At 37.5% G+C, this 23,209-nt stretch overlaps 1 protein-coding gene across 17 annotated transcripts in view; it reads right to left on the bottom strand.

Moving 5' to 3' along the window:
* KCNMA1 (potassium calcium-activated channel subfamily M alpha 1) overlaps positions 1-23,209 on the bottom strand; it is a 432,171-nt gene that overhangs the window by 38,862 nt on the left and 370,100 nt on the right. For all 17 annotated transcript variants that reach the window (XM_088526419.1, XM_088526403.1, XM_088526411.1 and 14 more), the window contains 4 exons: positions 19,880-19,973; positions 8,487-8,610; positions 5,403-5,627; positions 1,960-2,152 (listed from right to left, as the gene is read on the bottom strand). In XM_088526419.1, coding sequence (XP_088382545.1) covers positions 1,960-2,152; positions 5,403-5,627; positions 8,487-8,610; positions 19,880-19,973 — 636 coding nt within the window. The remainder of the gene's footprint in view (positions 1-1,959; positions 2,153-5,402; positions 5,628-8,486; positions 8,611-19,879; positions 19,974-23,209) is intronic.

The raw sequence follows: 23,209 nt of genomic DNA, 5'->3' as shown, positions 1-23,209 counted from the left end.
CCATGACACCTGACTATACTTCCTGACCCATAAGAGCTATGCTGTAACGGCCAAATTCATAATATAATCATAGCACCACAGAATAATTCAGGCTTGATGGGACCTCAGAAGGTCTCTAGACTGCATTCCTACTGCAAGCAGGATCAGCTATTAGGTCTGATCAGGCTGCTCAGGTTTTGCTGACCTGCGTGCTGGACCTGACTTTTACATTGGTCCGTTTTTCCATCTCATTCAGGATGGTCTGAGACCCAATATACTTCTAGAGATAAAACAAAGCAGCCAGAATCTGTCACAGCCTCTTTGGGGGAATGTCTCACATTTATAGCAATAAAGAAACTCTCTTTACAGTGGTAGGTTCTTTATATGTGAGCACTGCAAGCGCGGGAATTACCACCAACCTCTGTACAGCAGCACAAGAAACATCCTCTCAGACTGCCCTTGCTCAAGAACAGGAAGGAAGGGAGGAAAGGGGTGAGAAAGACAAACAGATCAAATTACTGGATGATTCCAATTATGTGTTAATATAATGACAGAGAGGCCCACCATAAAATGGCCCATGGCATGGCACTGAAACCACACATTTAGTTTTGAAATAGAATTTTTCAAATCCCAAGTCTAAATCACTCAAACAAGAAATTCAAAAGCATCTTTTCCACTTCTCTAGTGAATTTCCTGATTATGACTAGACATTATTTTGTGAACAAATTCATCTCTCAAGTTTTTCAGGGAGTAACTGAAATATTTCAGATTGTCTCACTGCCAGGCAAAGATAGGATTGAAAATTCAAACACATATGAGATGAGAAAATCATTTCCTTCCTCTTTGCTCTGAATCTACTTCTTATCTAGACAACTATCCAATCAGATTTTGAAATTGTTTTCAAATATCCTGGTACAATTTAATTCCTCTATCGAATTCCACAGTTTAATTAATCCATCTAACAAAGATTCAAGAAGTTATGCCCTTGCCTCTGATTTTTGTCCAATAGTTTATAATTATTCATTACAGTGCAAAAAGGAAGAACTGAACTTAATCTTTGTTCACATACTCCTTGAGACTACCTCCAGGACAAGCTTACAGGGAAATTGCATACCAAAGCAAAACTCCTTTACACCTGTTTTTAAAACCAGGCTAAACACAGAGGGAATATTTACTGCACACTTAATAGGTTTATTAAAGGTAGGACTTTCTTTTCCTGCATAAGCTGCAAGATGCTTTAGGGATGGAAAGATGACTGTTTTTACACTGATGGTATTTGCCAGGGTGCTTATGACTGCTTTGCAGCTGTTTTGCCCTGGCATAGCTGGTGTAAAATAGCCTTTGGCTACCTGTGAATCAGTCCCTTCATCTCAGCAAAGATGGAAAGATTTCATTCGATGCCTTTGAATGGGATGAATACATGTCTAACTAAGGAAAGAAATCAGCTTTGAGTTACATGTAAGGAGCTTTTTGAGCAAGAAGGCAGAGGAAGTGTGAAGAGCTCTAATTCGGAATTCTTGTTCTTTTTATTTTTACTTTCTACCTTGTGATACTTAGCTCTTTTTCTCTGTGGATGCAATGTGCTTTACATTGAAAAGAAACCTCGTTACAAACAGGATTAATGTACTAAGAAGTCAACATGCGTTAGCTTTGTCTATCAAATAGTGACTACACCAATAAGAAAGCTGTAAAGCATGGCACGGTGAGCAAGCAATTATTTTTTTGAGGGAAATTAAAAAGGAAAAAAAAATAGGAAGAAAAAGCTCCAGGTTCATTCAGTTTTCCTCCATGAGATGTGCTTTGTGATGCAGCAGAGAAATTAAGTGAGGGGCCCCTTTAAAAGCCATCATACCAATCAGCAGGTTTAACTGTCAAGCAAGCTGATGTAGGGCTCTTTGAATTACTGAGTGAGGGATATTCTTCCTGCCAGGTCCTGTCCCCTGTAGGCACTGCAGAGAAGTATTATAGGGCAGTCCTTACCTTGGGAATTAGCCTGCAAGACCCCAATGCTGTCATCAAACTGCATAGATTTGATGTTGAGTGACGCCAAGATGCATTCCTTGTCCTGCAGCGAAGCATCATCAATATTATTCTGATTGGCTGACAGGATAACGCACATGTCGCAGAGGTTGATGTTGACAGCCCTTAAATCAGCCCGACTTAATGGCGTACCCTTCGGCGCAGAGAAAAAAGGAGGGGGGGTGAGGAGAAAGAGAGAGGGAAAAAAGAAAAACAAATTAAAGATTGAGAAGGAGCTTTGGGAAATTATTTAACAAGTATCTTTTTTTATGCTCTGACATTAAGCGGGTCTAACTATGTGCCAGGGAATAGGAGATGTGTGCTAATCTAAAGGGTAGTTGGTGCTGATGGCAGCATTTTAGGTTCAGTCTCAATACTCAGTCAAGCTATTACTAACAAACAAGAAGTAGGAATAATGCCAGCATTCTACATCTCATCTGCGACTTAAAATTGTCTTGATTTAAGGTGCTATCATGTGGCAACCTCTGGCGCTCTGAATATAACAAGGGATGTGTTTTAAATGTCTATTTATCTAATACCAAGTCACAAAGGTCTTGGGCAAAAGAATAACGATTTAAACAGAAAAACATTATGTGTCTTACACATGTGAGATGTAATCAAGATAGAGCTATTTTTCTAAAATGTGTACTACCTGCAGCAATACGAAAAAAAAAAAAAAGGGTTAATCCTTTCTAATGCATTCTTCTGATGCTTCTACAAGGAAAACACAATGATCTTCAAAGTTGTGTGATTAAACCCTTTGAAACAGTAACAAGACTCTAGCTTAATTGGCAGAACTCATGTAATATTCCCTGTCACTGCAATGTCCAAACCAAGAATGCAATATCTAAAAAGAAATGTTGTGGTAGTCTGTGCTTTTTTCATAGTTAACGCAACCAACACACAACACTTCACCCATCATGTTTTGTTTAAAGACAACACTTCTCTCTAATGTTCAGCAGTTCATATCTCTACATACAAAATATTAAGTCTAGGTCACAGGGCACAGATACAGAATCCGGGAAAAAAAAGTAGTTTTTATGGAAACTAGATTCTTCTCTGCTAGCTCACACGGGCTGGTCCTCAAAGACTCTAAAAAGCATGAGGAAACAAAGTCATCCTCTTGTCTTACAATCAAAGTCAAGACCACATGATCCACCTCTTGATCACTCACGGTGAACATCACCTGAATTCCACTGAGAATATTCAAAGCAGAAGTGAATTTAAAACACACAGAGCTAAGGCAGAACTCAATTCTTATTCAATGATTGAGAAATATTTTCCACTTGGTTTCAGATACCAATCTGACTACTTCTCATTACCTTTAATAGTTTGAAGCCTTAAACCTCATGGAAAACAGTATATATTGAAAGCATATAATTTAGTTATAAAGTACTCAAAAGTTGGGATATGATCATTCCTGCCACCTTAATTCTGCCCTTTGTGTCTGCACTGTACCTCAAGTGAAGCAAGATTCCTGTGGGGAAAAATAGTATGTGATCATGTAATTAATTAAAGACTTACTCTTAATGATTTTATGCAAAGGGACAGAGTTAAGGCTGCCTGAGGATATATAAAATTGGCATTTGTCTACTTCTTAAGAGTTTATTCAACAGCTTAAATACATCTTTTAACACAGGCTTTATATGAAATTTCCAAGTTTTTCATTTATCAAAACTTTTTTCTACATTTAGCTGTATCCACATCACCACAAGATATATGCAGCAAGTTTTGCCTCCTGAACAAAGGTGCAAAGAAGTAGGAAATGAGTTTGAGTGGACTTCCTTAACCCATGATTTCTACCAGGATGATCTCAGTAACTTCCATGGACTTACATATTAGTATAATGAGATCAGCATAGTGCTGACACGTTTAACTTTATATGACCATTTTTAAACAGACAAGCTGAAAAAAAGCAGTAATGGAGTCTTAACTTTATAGCGTTTGGCATCCTTGATTACTATGTAAGATACCGTAATTCCTTTACAGATTCCATATTTTTAAAGCTGCATTAATCTGTTAATGAAGATGTCACTAGACTAGGCTGTTTAACTTCAATTTAGTCCAAAATTGCTCTGAATTTGGGGACAAAATGATTGGGGAATGTAAAGTTGATGGATATTTTCCTGATGCCTAGATTTAAGAAACCTTGTAAATACACATTAGAAAAATGCATCACACTGGGTAGGTCGAAAGCAGCAGCTGGATTCCATTCTGCTCTAGTCTTTAACAAGACTGCTAACTTAGTTCTGATTCCTTAAATTTATCCTTCAGAATGACTAATATTAAAAGAGATTGGGAGAAAGAGGAGGATATTAACTGACAAAATCTGATAGGGACACCATTTTTGTAACAGCAGAAAATGTTGTGATACTACAAAACATCAGTTTGTAGAATAAAACCAGGAGTTTACACTAAAATTTTGTGTCCAGTAACAAAGAAACTACAGCCTAGAGTGATCAGAAAGTATAGTCCATTCTAAAGCTATTTACCTGATTCTTCATTTTGGGTTACATCTATCATGGATATATTAATTTTACACTGCTGAAATGAATTTATTGAGAACTGCTAAACTTTTTTTTTCATTCTAATAAAAAAAATCCAAACAGCAAAGTACAGAGCACTGCTTCCATGACTGTATCATAGACTCATTTCTGTCTTTCTTGCACCTTTGTGCATCATTTACAGCTATAAACATTTAAGATCACTAGCATGGAGATGTTCACTTGTTTGTACTGAAGCTCATGATTTACATTTTGTGCACAAGTGAATAACAATGGTACACAGCAGTACAGAAGTAGGGCCTCTGAACTGTGGTTTTATTGGCCGTCCCCAAGAAAATCCGCAGGAGCCTTCCATTGATCTCAGAAAGGTCAGAACTCTGCCAAACTTCCTCAAATCCTTTTTACAAGGATTATGGCAGAAACTCTAAATTGAAATGCTATGGTGATCTTCCTATAAAGTGGGTCAGCCAATAGGAATTTTTATAAATATAGATTGATATTATGTAGATAGAAAAACAATACTTTTTTTTCAAAGGTTTATGGATATAAATACATAAATAATGTCACAAATAACTACTGTCATTCTGTCAGGGAAATCAGAACATCAGAACTGGCTACATGCAGTGCACTACAGTGAAAGTTCGATGGAGAATACAGTTAATATATTTGATAGCAGCTGAAATTCATCCGATGAGGATGACGAGGGACTGAACACTGCAGCAAATATCTTCTAATAAGGTCTCACAGGGCTCTGTTTTCATAGACACAGTAAAGCGAAAAAACTAAGTCCTCGGGCCTATAACTAGACAAAAGTAAAAAATCCTAAGATCAAAGTCAATATGAATCTGTCCAGTTGGTGTCCTAAATAACAAAGTATCAATAAAAAAGCTTGGGACTTACAGGCAAGATTGAAACCTTGGGGAAGTTATGCAGTGTCTCCCATTCCCTTCTCAGGTATTCAAGTGAACCCACAAACACTATATGCTTGAGTTCATGGTAGTGGAAGTTGCTGGCTCGCAATGGCATCACTAGATTTCTTAATCCAATCAAAGCAGATTTAACATCCCCAAATATGCAGACAACCACATGCCCACTTAAAACTGTCATCGCTGCTTCACTTCGAGTCTAAAAAACAAAACAAAAAGAAAGAGATGCAAAACAAAAGGAAGCTCAAATTAGTTATTGAGTTTTAAAACAAAAAAAAACCGCATCTGTCAATATTGTTCATGCACAAAGAAGCAGTTGGAAAAATAACTGTTCAATTTTATACTTACTTATCCTTCATTAAAAGTGCTCCACAGAAGAAAATTTGGTCTTGTTCCCTTAAACATGCAGGAAAACATTGTACTAGTCCAAATTATGGCCTTCTATATGTTGCTACACACGTGGATTAAGACTCTAGCTACAACAGAAGCACTATGGATTTATCTAAGAACTGAATTTGTCTTACTGTGCATTTAGTCACCAAAAGGATTATAGAAAAGAGATGATTATCTGATGAACCACTAGTGCCTTTTCAGGACCAATATGAAAAGGAAAGCATGAGTGCCCAATGGTCACAACAGGGCCCTGTGACCTCTGGAGAGCAGAGGACCGTATGGTCCTTTCCGTGCTGGCCATGTCATTTTAGTACTAGCTGCCACCAGACTCCGAAGTAAACTGAAGAGCCCTCTACAGCATTATGATGTCCCATGGGTGCCCTCATGCTGCACTCTGTGGTGCTTCGCTTGCTCAGAAGTAACTGGTGTGCAAGATACTGACTAATACCAACTTTTCAGGCCAACTAGACTCTTTGAACATTTGAATGATGCTCAGTATTATGTTGTCTCAGTGACAAGAATTACATTTTTGCACTAATCTCATCAGGGGTAATATCAGTTGAGCAGGCAACTCAGAAACCATGATGATTAAGTAATGCCATTAGGAAATTATGACCTTCATTTCTGGAGCTGACCTTATATTGCACTCCATCAAATAACTGTAGATCCACTGATACCATATTGCCAAGAAACTGGACATTCTGGTATCATTTTACACAGGTTTTGCTAATGCATAAAACTAAGATAATGGTGAACTGAACAAAATTTTCTTTTTTCTTTGCTTTTCTATAGTACATGCTCTTTGTCTGAATTATGGAAATATGACAGTGTAGAATATGTAGCAAAGGAATTCACTGTGTAAGAAAAAAGGGAACTCTGGTTAGATTTCCCATCAGTTAAGAAAATATATGAACTCTCATTTTCACAGGTACAATTGCACCTTCATACAACTTAGGCCCTCAAACAACAGAACATGTGAGTGAATGTTTTAGTAGATATGAGTAGACCCATGCCTAAGGGTCCAACACACTGAGACTTTACAACACACAGTCCAAGTCATGAAGTAAAATATTTAAAAAACTGTCTCTTCAAACTCATTAATTTGTATGTAGTCATGTATTTTCACCCAAACATCCAAAAAGCAAAGAAGTTCTCCCTGTCAGGTACTGCTGGCCTCTTGGAGAGCCAAAGCAAATCTTGGGCAGAGAAATGAGTTCTTTTCTGACTGAGACATCATCAACAAGTAGCAGTCAGACGATGACCTGGGAAATCCCATTATCTTCAAATTATGTACTGATTGGTAGTTGTGCAGTCTCTACGGAAAACATTAAATTTGCATGAATATGAATGTAGACATAAATTGTGGACAGTGAGCTTGAACAGGTGTATGAAAGCATTTTGCCAGCAATGTTTTTATTGGTGGTGATGCATGAAGCAGAAAGAACCCAGCCAGACTAACAGATTCACAGGCTCATAGGGGAAAAAAACTGACATGGAATCATCAAGAAGTCATAAGTGAGGCACTTCACAGTGCCATTTTTGGAGAAACACTTTTCAGAATGGGACAACATGTAGAGATCATTTCTAAATCATCTGCTAAAATATGCTTGAACGTGAAGACGGATTTCTATCTCTACCTTTTATCAGGCACTCAATGGTAGAACTGTTCCCTTTTGCCTGCTGAATACATAAAAATGCACACTAACTTCAGCTGCCCAGTGCAAATCCTGTCCCACACTTCAGTCACTAGAACTTGCAGTTGACTAACTCGACTGTTTAAACACCAGTATTGCAATTCCAGGCAACATTACAGAATGTTACGTTATTACAGAAACCCTTGAGGAGAAGTGGGAACAGGCTTTTATCCCCTGACTGTTAGAATAAACCAGGGCTGTCATCATTATTGGCTACACCATGCAACAGTGCAGGGATATCTAAGACAGCAGGCTCAGGAAAAGCTTTATAAAGTGCGACAAAGTGAAGTTCCACCAGGGAGTTCATTTCAAATATCATCAGTTTTGTGTATGAGATCTGGAGTTAGTTACTTGTTACTCCTAGGTATGAGTACATGAACACATGTGGCACAAACTCTCACTGAGCAAAATGCTCTGCGATAGGCCTTCTAATTATTTTTAATTACTTGAGTCAGTTTTATGGCTTCTGCAGTCAAACAAGCAGATTAGGCCCAGTGCAACATGCTAGAGGGGCAGAGTAGTAGTACTACTTACTCTGGCCTACTTGAGTATCTTGAAATGTTGGAAACCGACATTTTGAGAAAGCAAAATTCACATAAATAAGAAGTAAGGTAAAGCAACACTTGCCTATTTTAGAATGCATTATCACCTTGTGTAAAGAGACAAATGGGGTACACAGGCATTTAAATACTTCCAGTCTTGATTCTCAAAAGATACAAATTTAATGTGCAAAATTTCAGGTTATAAAACAAAAATGTAGACTGGGCCAAGTCGCATTGTGGTATTTGGCATACAGATTTATACAATCATATTTCCTTAACCAAAATGATAGCTTCAGTTTCACCATACTATGTTTCCTATTTCAGTATGTCAGATTTAACGATAGTAGATATGAATTTATTAACTCATTAGGCATCAGTCCTACGGTTCAAATAACCTCTATTCTAACACAAGTAAGTACTAATACCTACCAGAATGACCTTTTCAATGTCCTTGGCTGGACACCAATGAAACATCCCCGTGGAATCATATTTTTTCACATTGGCATCCATGTTGTCAATCTGTTCATTGCCAGGAATTAACAAGGGGTCATGCCTGCGGAAAAACAAGTTGAGGACAACATAAGTGGAAAATATTATGAATTATGAATGGAAAGATATCCCAAGAGCTATGTCCAAGGAGGGATAAAAGTAAAAAAATGAAATGTATTTACACTTTACCATGTTTACATGCTTACTCTGCAGCCACTTTAAAATAAAAGCTAATTTTAAAAGGGAGTTTATAGATTTTGGGTGCAGTTTGGAAGGTTTTTTATACTTTTTCTAGACCAATAACCATTTGATTTTATATAGGACTTTCTGACACCTTCATGTCCACAATATTTTTTTTCCAGCCCCACCCCTCCAAAATAAATTTCAAAGAGTTGCTATTAGCATCTGCAATGAAGTAGAAGGGATAGGAACAGAGCCGCATGCTGACTGACTGGCATAACTATGGAAAGCCAATTATTTGCTTTTACCACATACAACTTCTGACGTGATGCTCTTCACAGTAAAAGCTTTAACAGGCTGCACTTTAAATATTTTAGCAATTTGCCCAATCATATTTTGCTTTCCCAAACTGAAGCCCTTTAAAGATTCAGCAGTATGTCATTTTAGAGCAGACTGACTAACAAATGCCCACATCTGGAATACATGATTTTAATACTAAACAACAATGTCCATTTTCTCTGACAACAGTATCTGTGATAACCTTTTCAGTGTTGTTTTTTTTTTTAGCAAGATTTTAAAGCACAAGGCTCCTCAAAGGAGAAGGAAATAACAGACATTTGTATAAACTTACTCTCCAGCAATATAATTACCTAAGCACAGAGCAGCCTATAGTGCTTTAATTTATATGCTGAAAAATAAACATTAAGGGAAAAAGTGGCTTCAACATTGTCAATTGCTAGCAAAGATTGCATTATACAATATCATTAGAATGAGGACCATGTTTACAAAGCAACCTTAAAATCTTTTAAAAAAAAGAAAACAAACAAATAAAAAATCCCAGGGAACATATTTTCATCTGGCCAAACTACACAGTCTCAACTCAAGGCTTCTCTCATGAACTAGAGACTAGAAATATCCTGATATAGAATCAAAACATTTCAAAGAAGGAAATATTTGCAATGCAGATATATGTTAAATATTCAGTGGCAGGTAACCAGATTTTAAATCAACTCACCTTTTCAAGCCTTTTAAAGAAATAAACATACTGGTTGAACTCTCAAAACTTGAAAGTTTCCTGCTTTTAAGGTATGTGAACCAGTAGAATGTGGCATGAGCCTCTCTCTTGGAGAGTCCACGAAAGCAAACTTTGTTCACTGTATATGATACAGATCAATTTACTCTGAATATAGCACACTATGCTACCATGCTTAAAACTGTTTCGCTTTCATGCCTAAAAATGTTATAAGCTCTAATTCCTTCAGGGTGATTAATTTTGTGTCATTTCACAGTTACTGATTATATATTCACTGAAATCAATGAAAAATTCTCATTCATTTCAGTTGCATGGGGTCAACTCTATAGAAAGTGCCTTAAAGGACTTGAGGACTTGTATTAATACAGCATTCCATGTAAACAAGGGTGTTTTCACACTTTAATAAGCAGCAGTGCACTATGTGGTAAACTCAAAGTGAGACTCACCTGGAAAAAGAAATGCAATGCTTTCCTAGTTGTTTACATTCATTCAACAGAGATTCAGTTCAGTGCATTTCACTAGCAACCTGCTGGCATCAGAGGAATCTCAAGGGGACTACAAGGAGCTTCTGGCCCTGCTCCAGGGGCCGTAATGGAAGGCTTTGCCATAATGCTTGCTCCGCTTTCATGGGAGGCAGAAGTGACTTCTTGGTCCAAAAGCAGTACCAAAGAGGACTTTTTGTTGTTGTTTTAATTGCTAGAAAAATATCTAGGCTCTGCATTCTTCTACTCTAGTGGTCTACATGTTATGGTTTGGTTAGCTGCAGTGGTAGTATTTTGGCTGAGAAAGCTAAGTATGACACTGTTCATAGCATATTCCTTGATTGTAGCAGTTGCATCTGGTATGGTGAGGTCTGGGCCCATGGATACAATCCCTTTGGAGGCTGTACTAAAGTTCCGTCAACATTTAGTGGTATTTTATCCCTAACTACTCTGTTCCTAGCATTTTTTTTTCCTATTGCTTCGGAATTTATAATTTGTCTATGAGCTTTGAAGCTTTGTAAAGGATATTAACTACAATGGTAAAAATAGGTGATATCTTAGAGGTTGGAATAGTGTGAACACTAGCTGTGGAAGATGATGTTTCTGAAGCCTTGCCATTTGTTTCCCTAAGGTCCAATGCAAAGCATTTGCTCCTCAATTGTATACTGTTATGTCTGATAGGATGTGCTAGCTGTAAGTTTTCAAGTAAAAAACTCTTCAAAAGGATTAAGACTCTTCAGGAGTTCCTATGGAGAGGTTTTTTTTTTTTTTTTAAACTTGCACAAGGCAGTTCTCCATAAGCATTTCATTGCATATCACTGAAACAGAAGGAAAGTTCACTATTGAAATATTCACTTCTCTTTTTCCTTTCAGAAATCAGATGTGAATGTGAAAGAATTGTCCCTTTCCCTTCATCAGAAATACTACGTAAAAAAAAACTTTTAAATGCCACAAACTAAGTTCTGATTTCTTTTCTACTCCGAGATTTGAAAATCAATAGGTTGTTTTAATTCCTGAGAGGAAATTTCATATTTCATAATCCATGGTTTTCAATATAACTGACTTTCTTAAATTCACCAGTTTTGGGCTACACTATTATTTTCATCTCTCTTTTAACAATGATTTCTCATTCTGAGTAAAATGATCCTTAAAGATGTCTACAGAAGTTGAGACTTGTTATTACTAAGATAAGACTTTGCCCTTGGATGTTAGCAGATACTTACAAACAGAAGTGATCTCTGGACTTGTTTTTCTAACAAACATGGTTACGTTATAAAATAATATATTAATAAAATAGTATTTCTACTTTGGACATATACAGTCTCTTTAATCTGACGATCTAAACCTGTTTGGCAAATACTAAAAATTAATTGAGACAGACACACAAAGGCCGATGCTGTCAAATCTGCCTAAGGGGTCTGGACACCCTCTTCCTCTTAAAATTCATATTACACAAAGCATTACAGTTGTTGTCCTTACAGCCATATCATGGACTGAATGCTTATAGAGCCCCACTGCCCCCCTCACCCTTGAAGATGGCCCTGTCAAGTTATGCTTGAATCACACTGGCAGGTTCCTGTGGAAAAGCCTGCATTACTGCCACAGCTATTGTGTTCTCCAGGGCTGTAAAGTCATCTGCTTGCAAAAAATGCTTGAAAAATTCACATGAAAGAAGGAGAAAAAAAAAAAAAAAAAACCTCTAACAATTAAAACTAGAGCGTCTGCTTTAATGAGATGATGTTTCCTATCACTTGTAATGATCAAATCATTTGGTCATTCCAGCAAGCAAAAGACAGGTATCTATGACACCTATGAGTAAAAAGAAAAAAATAAACCTCCAAAAGTCATATATTTTCCTCATCCATAATATCCTCTTTAAAAATAGATTCTCTGGTTCTTATGGCAAATATTACCTACGCATGACTTAAAAAGAAGATGAAACACAATCTTTCTAAGTTTTCTGAAGAGCATATAATGCCACTTATGATCAATTAAACTAGAGAATGACACTAAATGCCATGTTACTGCAGCAAACCCAAAAAGCTTGCCTGGAAGATAAACAGCCTAAAGCAAAACCGTAAATCCCATTTCCAGTAAACCTACTGTGATGAACATTACATTTTAAAGAGCACTGCTTTCCTTGCAGACATTTACATTTACTCCAAGCACATTCATATCAGGTTTTTGACTCTGAAACTTCTATGTTATGGCTGGGGATGGACAGAACTGGGAAAACCAGCAAGGGTTAAATGGCTACCTTACATTAGCGTTTCCTTGGATTTTGTCACTTGCTCAATCCTTTTGACAGTGCACATACGTAACTGCTGCTGTATGCAGCAACACACCCTATTGATCTGCAGGAGAACTCCCCCAGAAGTTAAGCCTGGGACTGAGTTGCTGTATGACCGGTAGAAACTCAGCTGACCAAACTGCCCAAAATACCTCCTTTTATAAAAGCAGTGGTGAAACAGCCCTGCAGTAGCACAACTTCTTTCTGTGCTGGGCAAAAACTGTAATTATGCCTTCCTCAGGTCGCCATACCGGTTCCGGATCTTGCAACAAGAAGGGTGAGCAGCGTCCTGGAGCAATTCGGTGTCTTGATATAATTCAGGGTCTCACCTGGTGTGTGGACCAGTACTTTGAGTTTTCTTACCAGATTTTGTGTCTTTGCCTGTGTGTATGTGTGTACATACACTTATGTATACACAAGCATACTTAGTTTTAGGACTAAGGAGAGGGTTTGCAGAAAATAAGATTGGAAGTGAAGATGCAGTGCAGAATGTCTCATCCCTTTCAAATTTCTCCTTACAACTACCCTAACAAATTGTGGCAATTAACATGCGGTTAGTGTTAGATGTATGCAGCCAGTGCAGGTGCTAATAATTGAAAAAGCATTTAGAGCTTTTACACCCTAGCTGAATATTTCATGATGTGCTGCATGTTTCACTATTTACTCAGTGGGCCTCTGTCACTTCAATCTTCCCTGACTGCTTTGACTGGTGCTATAAAGCTCAAGCAGGATAGAGTGACGGCTTGTCACCAGCAACTCCAGCGCCGGCTGCAGCGCGCTGGGACTAGCTGTGAAGGTTGTCACGACATTCTGATGGAATCCAGCAAATGTTTTGTGACTAATACACCCAACATTTGTCGGCTACCATTAGCCGTTCCCTGTGACCCTCTGCCGCCTGTGTGGATGGCATTAAGTTGTAATGAGAATTAGTTGCCTATGTGTGTTACACTAATGACACTCTTACTGATCTTTAGTTTCACAGGTTAATCAGTGACAAAATTGGTAAGGATTCAGTGATCAGATGCAAAAAGAATTATGGAAGGAAAACTAGCAGAAGAGGAGGAAAAAAAATCTGTAGTTTCACTATAAAATGCTTTTATAGGCATACGCAGAATCTATCCTAACACTGGCTATAGGCTTAGACCTTCATATACTTCCGAAATCTATAAATAAGCACATACTAAATACCAAGCTGATAGACGGTGTCCTGTGCTAGTTTATGGGCAACTGGCTGACCATGGACTATAAATTCTGCCTGAACATCACTCCTAAGAATGCTAACCATTACTCCTCCCTTCCATCTCTCCCCCAAGTATTGCTGATGTTTCTTTCCTAATCTGCAGAAGTCTTTCCAAAGAGTCCAGGTTAATTTATCAAGACTACTAAGGATGCTATATGCAGCTGCATACTTTAAAGAGCTTGCTGATTAAAGTTAGATTACATTGATACCTCAGGACATGCTCAGAATATGCTTCTAGAGTACGAGCCCTCTTACACAGAAAGGTAATAAAAGAGTTAATTTTTAGACTTTTATATAAGCAAAATAAGAAAGGAGGGGAGCAGGGCATGCAGCCAATGCATCTTCTGCATTTAATATTTCTCATTCATATCTACCCAAGCTACACAGCTACCAATCTTTGAAAGAAAATACCAGAAAAAAATCATTTATAAAAAATATACCTGCAATTAAAGGGCTTCATAAAATATAGGAGAGGTTTTTTTCACACTTTAATGAACTGTAGACTTTATACCTTGTGATAAAAGCAACCACTGCTGCAGGCTTTCTTTTCTTCAAGTCAATGTTTATAAGAACGCATTATTTTTTTACACCTAGTTTAAAGTTAAAGAGGTTTTTTTTTCTTTGCCTTGATCTGAGTGCATTGTTTGTTACTCTGAACTTTATAGAATAGCTAGCTGCTGTTTGTTTTTGTTTTCTGTTGGGAAACTCTCCTTTTTCTTCCTGAAACTGCACTCTCATCTCAAGAACATTTGTCCACAATTTCACAGTACTCTGAAAAGAAAAAAATGGACATTGTTCTTACTGCCATGGTTTATAATACCACTATCAATGGTAGCAACAGTCAGTGGGCTACTGTAGACCGCTGGCATAATTCAAAACCTTTTTGTTCTATAGCTGTGTTGAATGCAGGTCTACGGTGCCATAGCCATTACTGAGATACTCCTGTTGCTCATACTGCTAGTAGTGAACTTGCAAAATAATATCATGAAGTGATGATATGCTGTTAAATACCTGCTGTGATGCAGCTTGGTTATCATAGCATTTAGCACTGCAAAGTTTGCCTTGCACATCCTTAGCAAGTGATGAAAAGTTGAGAGTACATTATGGAAATCTCCAAGGCTAAGGAATGTAAATATAAGTAATTACTATGGTCAGTCAGTGAGCTTTCACCTCTTGAGATCTTGCTTCCAAAGCTAGTTTTAGGGAGTCACAGATAAACTAATTATTCTTCATCTTTTTTTATTTATTCACCTCTCCAGACCTTTATCTTCTCTCTTTTTTTTTTCTTTTTTTTTTCTTTCTTTCTTTCTTCCTTCTTTTTTTTTTTTTTTCTTTTTCCTTCTTGTTTTGGTTCCAAATTTATGGAAGGGCAACAACAATGGCAGGGGCAATACAAACCCATGCTAAGTGGCAGTAGCAGAAATGTGTGCATACACCTGAGTGCATGCAGCTGGGTGGGTGAATGAGAAGGAAGATGTGCACCAGTGTTCACAGAGTGTTACAGCCAGCTGCAGGAAAATAGATAGGAGGTTTTCTCTTTCCTTTATATAAAGGCTCTTATTAGGTTTCCAGAAAAAGTGTGTTGAAAAGCTTACTTTTTCTCTGCCGATTTGCTGGGGGTTTGACAGTCTCTGAGCAAGTTTTACGATTTGGTTGGGATCAAGAAAAATCCTCAGGCTTATGAAATTCTCTTTGGCAACAAACTGAAAACTCAGCATCCTCTGATGGCTCTGATTCTTATGTGATCAGGGACATTAATGATAATGACCCTTTGCTGAGTATGCTACTTGTCTAGAGGCCTATGTCAGCTACACCACTACCTTCAGAGTGGACAGGGACAAACTATTTATTTGCTCTTCAGGCCCCTTGGGCCCTGTCATATGCTATTTGTTCTTGCATTAAGAGGTAGTTTGACTTAGCTGGGTTGACATTTCCTTCAACTCGGTGTATTCCAGTCTTGCAGTAGCTGCTACCAAAGCGGTAAGTGAGGACTTGGACCCCAGTAACAGTCCTTTTAAGTCGCTTTTCTGATTTAAATCCAGGACTTTTCACATTTTTACTGCTCACTCTAGAATCCAAAGTAATATATATTTTTTAAAGCTAGTGTTATTAATACTCTGTGTGATAGACCCACCTCACATTTAACTTGGTTGTCCATTTGTAATATACATCAGAAACTGTGACTGAGATAATGAAGTGATTTGTTATCACTTCATGATATGAGGCGTCTAATGGTTCTGCTTTCCCTTCTATGCCTTACGAAGGAGGAAATCTGATATTCCATATCTCACTATTATTCTGCTACTCACACTGTTTTTTCTCCTCCTACTTCCCACTCACATTTTTTTCCTTATCCAATAGGATATCCCTGTGTTCACATCCCCAATGGAGAGGCGTCCTTTTTTTTTTTTTGTCTTTCTTGGAGTTTTAGCTACATGTGGAGAAGGCATATGCTCCTGTGACTTTAATGAGTCTGATGATGTAAATCAGACAGAAAGTAGTCATGGCAATGTAGAGTGGCTCAGTATTTTTTTAGTTAATTTGCATTTATAGCTAGAGTTGCAATTAGAAGACTTGTCCCTGACTGACCACTTGGTTCTTCCAGGGTTGTATCACAATGATTCTGTTGATGTCATTTGATGTGATGCAGGATTTAGTCAAAATAGTGACTTTCCAACTGTGAATCTCACCCATTCCTGATGTCTGCAGAGAATATTTGATAACCCACTATCTGTTTCAGTTAGCAATTTATTGGCATCTATAGGCAATATTATAAAAAGGTGCTTTCAATCTATGCAATTGGCAATATGTATTTATCTGCAAGTCAATTTCAAAAATTCTGATCTTCTGATGAGTCCAACATAAGCACCTCTCAGACCTGTGCCCACAAGTCTCCAGAGCATAACTATGACCTGGCTTCTGTCCTCTGACCGCAAAAGTCGCAAAGTTTTATCTTACAGAATGAGATGATTTGCCTCAGCCACCATGGACATCTAAGACCTGTGCAATATTTTCAAGATTGGGCATTCAAGATGTAGGGCTGTTCAGGAAATGATTCTAAAGTCATAGCTCTGATTACAATTTACAAATGAGTTTTGCACATGTTATTCTTTCCTTACATGCTCCAGCCTTCCTGCCCACCATCCGCCTCCAGATCTGGGACCATAGCTGAGGAAACTGCTAAGTAACCAGCTGTTTGTTGTTGAAGCAGTAGGGTGAAGGTGGCTTTGAAAAAGAGGTTTTAAAATAAATTCGGGGGAAAAAAATGTGAAGGTAAAAAAAAATTGTGAAGGTAAATATCAGCTACAGGCATGACAGTGCTTTCACTGTTTTATCTCTTGTGTACTTTTAGCTGACATTCAGTAAAGATTTCAGGGCAGGAAAGCAGGTATCTGTCAATTTAGATAATTTACAAGTATATAAAACAGCAGATAATATAAGCCACCTTTCTTTATGGGAAAGAGAAAACAATTTGCCCATTAGATTTGCAATGAAGTTAAACAGAGTTTTCTTCTGATTCAATCAGCTTTCCCTTATTTAGGACCTTGAACCAAAGTTAAGTCACTGTAGATAAAGGACATGACAAAGACTACTGGGGCTGGGCAGAGTCTGAGGGTGCCAATATGGGGCCGGTGAATAAATTTAGCAGCAAGCGAGAAGAGGAAGAAAACAGCGACTGGATCTGGAAGCCTGGCAAGTTCTCCACGCGCTGCTCGACCTGTATTTAGCAATTCTGATGTGCTACTGAGCAGACAGCTCAGGCTCAGGACGACTACTCTCCCTCAGTCCCTCTTCAGCAGGCAATGAAAGCAGGCTCCACTTTGAAAATCTTCCCCCATCATGCAAACTGACACAGGCATGCTTTTCAAAAACCCACAGCCAATCTGTTGATCATTACTTATTTACAAAGGCCTTCGGGCAGAAAGTCCTGTAAAAACCATACTTGATACGGTATACACTAGCTTTTTCTGCTTGTGGAAAAAAAGTACCCCTAAGGCTACCTCAAACCATCACTTTCTATTGCACATAAAATGTACCGTGTAACACTAAAGTATTTAATATATATGGTATAATATATCTACAGGAAAGGCATTTGTGTAGAAGTATGTTACCCTGTATTTGGTAATTTGATGTTTTGCTGAAGGCTATGACTTGAAAAAGCCTGCACCTAGTACAGAGGACCTGTCATCTCAGTACCCAAGAGCCAATAGAATAAAGAAGTACCCTTAAGCAGCAAAACTTTGACACAGCTTTGAAGCATATGAAAACAGTATAACTCCCCAGAATTATTATTACTCAAGATCAAAGAAATGAGGCATACTTTACATAGCAAACAGGGACAGTGCTCAGCTCCAAATGTTACAGCTCTCTCGCTCTTTCTTTTTATTTTTATTTCCCCAAAATTAAGATTGGGGAGGGGAGAGTCTCCTGCATTTTTAGAACTTGAAATGGATAAAACTATTAGCAGGAGATAACAAGAACGCCCAAAGGTGAGTAAATTGAAAATGATGCTAGCATGACAACTGGTGTCACAAAATGAGAAGCTTGCCAGTATGCTCATTTTATTCCTCCTCATAAACTGTAAACAAGCATGTAAATCAGTGTCATATGGGCAAGGCTGAGCTAACAGGAAGGCAGAGAACTTTTAATGATACATTTAACAGAAATAGATGGTCAATGGGGGGGGAAAAAAAAAAAAGACACAGCTGGGTGCATTTTAGCCTGTGAATCAATCTCACTTTTGGTTCTGTAGTCTAAACAGAAATGAAGACGACTTGTAGAAGTTATGTCCTTGAATATGCCCTAGAATGCAGTAGCAATAAACAAATATGGATGCTTCCTTAACTGGCCAAGGAAATTCCCAGTCTACTGACTGAAATACAGAAAGGAAAATTATCTAGCTGTATTCAGAATTCTTAAAGGAACAAAGTCATTGCTAACAGTAGTAAGTGATTATATATAAATAACTAAATATTCATATTAACTTTTTCTCACATACCTTTCCTGATTGAAGATCAGAGTTTCCGTACTAACGCATACACCCCCAAACTGCATGAATGTGTCTGTTTATATATGCAAATAAGCTTGCATTTGTCTGTATGTATACTAGTAGAAAATCTTGGCTATGAAATTTAGTTCTGGATAAAAATTACGGATGGAGTTATCTAGCCTGGCTACTTGAGATACGCACAATCCGAGCAGGAACAGCCTGCTTGCGGAAAACTCCACGGCTGGTATCTGATCTTGTGCTGATTGACTTGAGCAGGCAAAGGGTGAAGCACAGCAAGAAAGAATGGAAATGCCTCGCTATTTTAATGGATTCCAATTTTCCTGTTGCAGTTCTATTTTTAACAAATCTCCTTAGAGGCAAATTGTCCTATCGAAGGAAACTAATAGTTATACAAAGTCCTACTGTTGTACATATAGAAACAGGGGGGAAATATCACTAACAAGATGATGTTTTCATCATCCACTTTTGGAGTATATACTATCCTTTAAAAAATCCTTGTATTCCATAATTAATGTGCTTTTAGCCTGAGTAAAACTGCATTAGTTTTGAACTTTGCTTTGGCAAGTACATAGATTATTAGACTTTTTTTTTATCAGTCTAAATCAATTAATAGAAATTTGATTTCAATCGACAGGATAAAAGGAAGGTAATATTCAGGTTCATTTTTGATTGTGATGATACATCTCACATATGGCCTTAAGTACAGAAAACAGTACTCAGAGGGAATCCAACAAAAAGAGACTTGCCTGAGGCAAACTAACCACAGGAGTTCCTCTGATTGGTTAGTGCTATCATTAGTGCCACTGCTGTTTAAGAACTACACACGGACAGGACAGGGTGACAGCTAAGACTTTAAAGCCTATGTATTTTTCAAACAGCTTTTCAAACTGTTTTTCATGACAGAATTTTTTTCAGCTCTATCATTAACTGCTGACAAGCTGACAGAATAAATACTTCAGCCTTTCAGAAACCATCTAAGATTTTTTTTTTTCCCCCCTCACCTCTTCCCCTTATTTTTGATGTGGGGCGGGAGGAGGGGGGGAGAACAGGAAGGAGGGAAGAAGGCGGATGAAGACAGGAGTTTCTTACAGTCTTACCTCATCAGTTTGGGTGAGGAATTGGGTGAATTTCGCATGCCTCCATTTCGCTGCTTTTTTTTGGGTGAGAGCGTTGACGGCTGCTCATCTTCAACTGGAAATATAAGGAACTCATGAGATTAGGTACTGCTCTAGGTGCAATACAAAGTACAAGTGAAGTAGCAAAGAACACACACTCTATGTTCATTCACGCACTGATATTTCACTGCTAACATAGTCCCAACAGTAATAAAAATCAAATACATGTTAGTCAAAGAGATTGGTTTGAAGGAGAAGGAGAAGCAGGGAAGAATACCAGGGTTTTGAACACAGGCGTTCAAATTGGTTTCATACTTCAAAAACAAAAGAGGGGAACCACATTCGGGTTATTCTTAGAGTTATTTTCAGTTAATCTGTGCTACAGAAGAGTAGAATTAGTGCTCTGCTCTATTTCCAGAAAGATAAAGTGCTGTTTGCAATACCAACATAACAGCTGCCAGCCTGCTTTTGCTAATGAACCAGACACCAGTTGGTTCTTGCTCTTCACATGTCAAACAGCAGAGTCTTCATGAAGAGATGTAAAATATTCAATGCCTTGATGTTCAATGATTCAGTTAGCTGGGGCTGGGAGTGCTGCCTGCCATTGCGCACAGCTCAGACCTCCTCACTGCACCCTTCTCACAAAGGGGAGCTGCCACCGCAGCAGGGAACACAATGAGGGTGAATGGAGGTGGGGAGACAATACCTAGAGAACAGGATGCACGTGCTACGCCATCTTTTAATGAGGATGAGGAGCATTTCCAATGACAAATCGGTTTCCGGATGTAAAAATCACTTACGATTTTGACAGTCAGAACTACTCTTGGACAACCTATGTCATAATACTCATTGCTTAAACAAGTGCAGCTTCCTAATAACTTATCTGTAAGTATTAACCATCAGCTTTATGGTTTTAAGATGGAGACTGCACTTAAAAATTTTCACAAAAAGGTTGCATCACTTGTTTTCAAAGGGAATTGCCTTACTCTGCTTTCTCAAATTCAGACTAATGCTGAATTATTATAAAAAAATATATATATCCTTTTCCATCTATTGTCAGCTGAAAAACAAACTAGCAGATAATGCAACTGAGGCCTAGGAAGCTGTTACTCTAGAGTCAAAAGGAAAAAGATTAGTAGTAGTAGTATCTGTATTAAAGAAGCTTAATACACATTAGCAGTGCACAAGCAGAGGCTGCAAAAAAAAATTCAATTTGTGATGAGCTATGTAGGAACAGCCTAAAAAAGCAAACCTGGACATATGTCACCTGCTCTAGATTTATCTAGGAACAAATTAAGCAATATCCTTCTGCAATAACCCTCTCTGACACTATTTTATTACAGTCTGCATTCTAGCCTGTCATGTCTGTCTGGGTTCCATAATCTGCTATGGAACTTCATTTTGCCTTGACCAAGACTGAAGGCCTGGGCCCTGAAAAGACAGATTTCCTGTCTTTTTAAATGACCTCGCATCACCTAAAGCATCCAGGAAGTTAAAACCAAACACTGAATAAAAACCTTAAAAAAAAAAGAAAAGAAAAAACAAAAACAAAATGGGAATATATAGGACTATACCTATATTTAAGCAGTGTCTGTCTTATAATGATTTATTTTACTAGCTTAACTTACTTTCTTTTCCTTTAAAAACACCCAAAGACAAAGTTATTTTCTTCAGATTTGACTATTTCTCTTTCTCTCTCTCTCTCTTTTTTTTTTTTTTTTTTTTTTTTTTCTCTCTTCAGAGTCCAGTAGTGCAAATGCTTACCAGTGACTGGTTAAGTACCATTCTTTGTTTGTCTGAGAGCTAAGTACACAGAAAATTATCAAAAACAAACAGTTTGAAAATTGCTTTACACGAGAGTTTGTTGGAATTAAACTGGATCACTTCAGTATTTAGCTATTTGTTTCCTTAAGTGAATAGTTACAGAATTATTTGTTAAGAGAATTTTCCCATTTCAGATTATTTTAATAATGTCATTGTTTGCACATCTCATAGAATCTCCTGCAAATCACTCTCTTCAAAATGGCATAGTCTTGTTTAACTGGTTCATCAAGAAATTATTCACGTGATATTCCACACAGGCAATAAGCTGTATTCAAGGTATAAACCACGGTCCCTTGTTCTTTATTGGGTATAAATATTCACTTCTAATCTGGTGGACTCACCACTTGAAAGATCAAAGGAATAAGAAACACATAAAACGTTCCTCTACAGAAATCAGCTACAAGTGATATGTTTCTACTTTTGGTAGCAAAATATCTAAGTTTCACTTTATTTGCACTGATACCACACGGTCTCAGAATGTTTGTCATGGATTCAGCTTCTATAAGAAAAGAGTATTGTTCTGTTTTTTTCACTAGTATAAAGAAGCTCTACACTCATCAGGATTATTTGCCAATGTATTTTAGTAGAGGACAACTTAGATTTTATTACAGTCAAAAATATTTCTATAAAAAAATGAAAACATTACTTCGTAAGAGTACTTTTTGAAGTTTTTAGCTAGTTAATAAGACTTACACCCGATCCTTTCAAATGCTAGAAGTTAGTGCTATATGGATCTTTTGTCATGCATGGCCCAGCATCTTTTTATTTAATTGTTTTTATTTTACTTCTTTCTTCTCCACAGCTATCAGCCACTACCCTGCCAGCCAATTATAAAACAAATTCTTGGCCAAAATCTTAGTATAAGACAAAATCAAGTAATCATCCAGAATGGTAGAACTAGATTTTATCAGTCCACAGTCATTTTTCATACCTCATCTACAATAAACAAACTCCTTTTGATAAGTGCTTGTCATCTCCACACTATGCAACTGTCAGGAATTACCTGTAAAGCCCAACATTAACATGGCTCACAAGCTAATACCTGTTAGCAAACCTTCTCTGAGCTTGCTAAAACTGTGCCTTGCTTAAGCAAGGGAGCCATTTATCTTCATTGCAGCAATGAAAGATGATCTATCTTAATCATAGCACATTCAAACTTTTGTTTTTTCAATGAAATCTGCACATAGAGTTTAGACTGCATCTGCAGTTCAGAGATGCCATTCCATAAAATGAGGAAAGGCAATATATGAAACCGAAATATATGAATGGTTTGTAATGATGACTATTACCTATGGCTTTCATCCCAAAAGTGTTGAAATGGTAGCTCACAAGTGACTTCTTAGTCATAAGTAGGATATAAAACATATTTAATTATTATCCTTCAGATACTCTTATCAATTTCCTGCATATTTAAAGAAACGGATCTAGTAAAATTTTTGCAAAGCCGTAAAATATCATTTTCATTTCATAGTTCCCATGTCTACATGA

Source organism: Tinamus guttatus, unplaced genomic scaffold (genome assembly GCF_059628265.1).
Source record: "Tinamus guttatus ecotype Peru unplaced genomic scaffold, ASM5962826v1 Tinamus_guttatus_pri_ptg000246l, whole genome shotgun sequence".
Taxonomy (NCBI): domain Eukaryota; kingdom Metazoa; phylum Chordata; class Aves; order Tinamiformes; family Tinamidae; genus Tinamus; species Tinamus guttatus.
The sequence above is the reverse complement of the archived record's forward strand: the minus strand, read 5'-3'. Positions and strand labels throughout refer to the sequence as shown.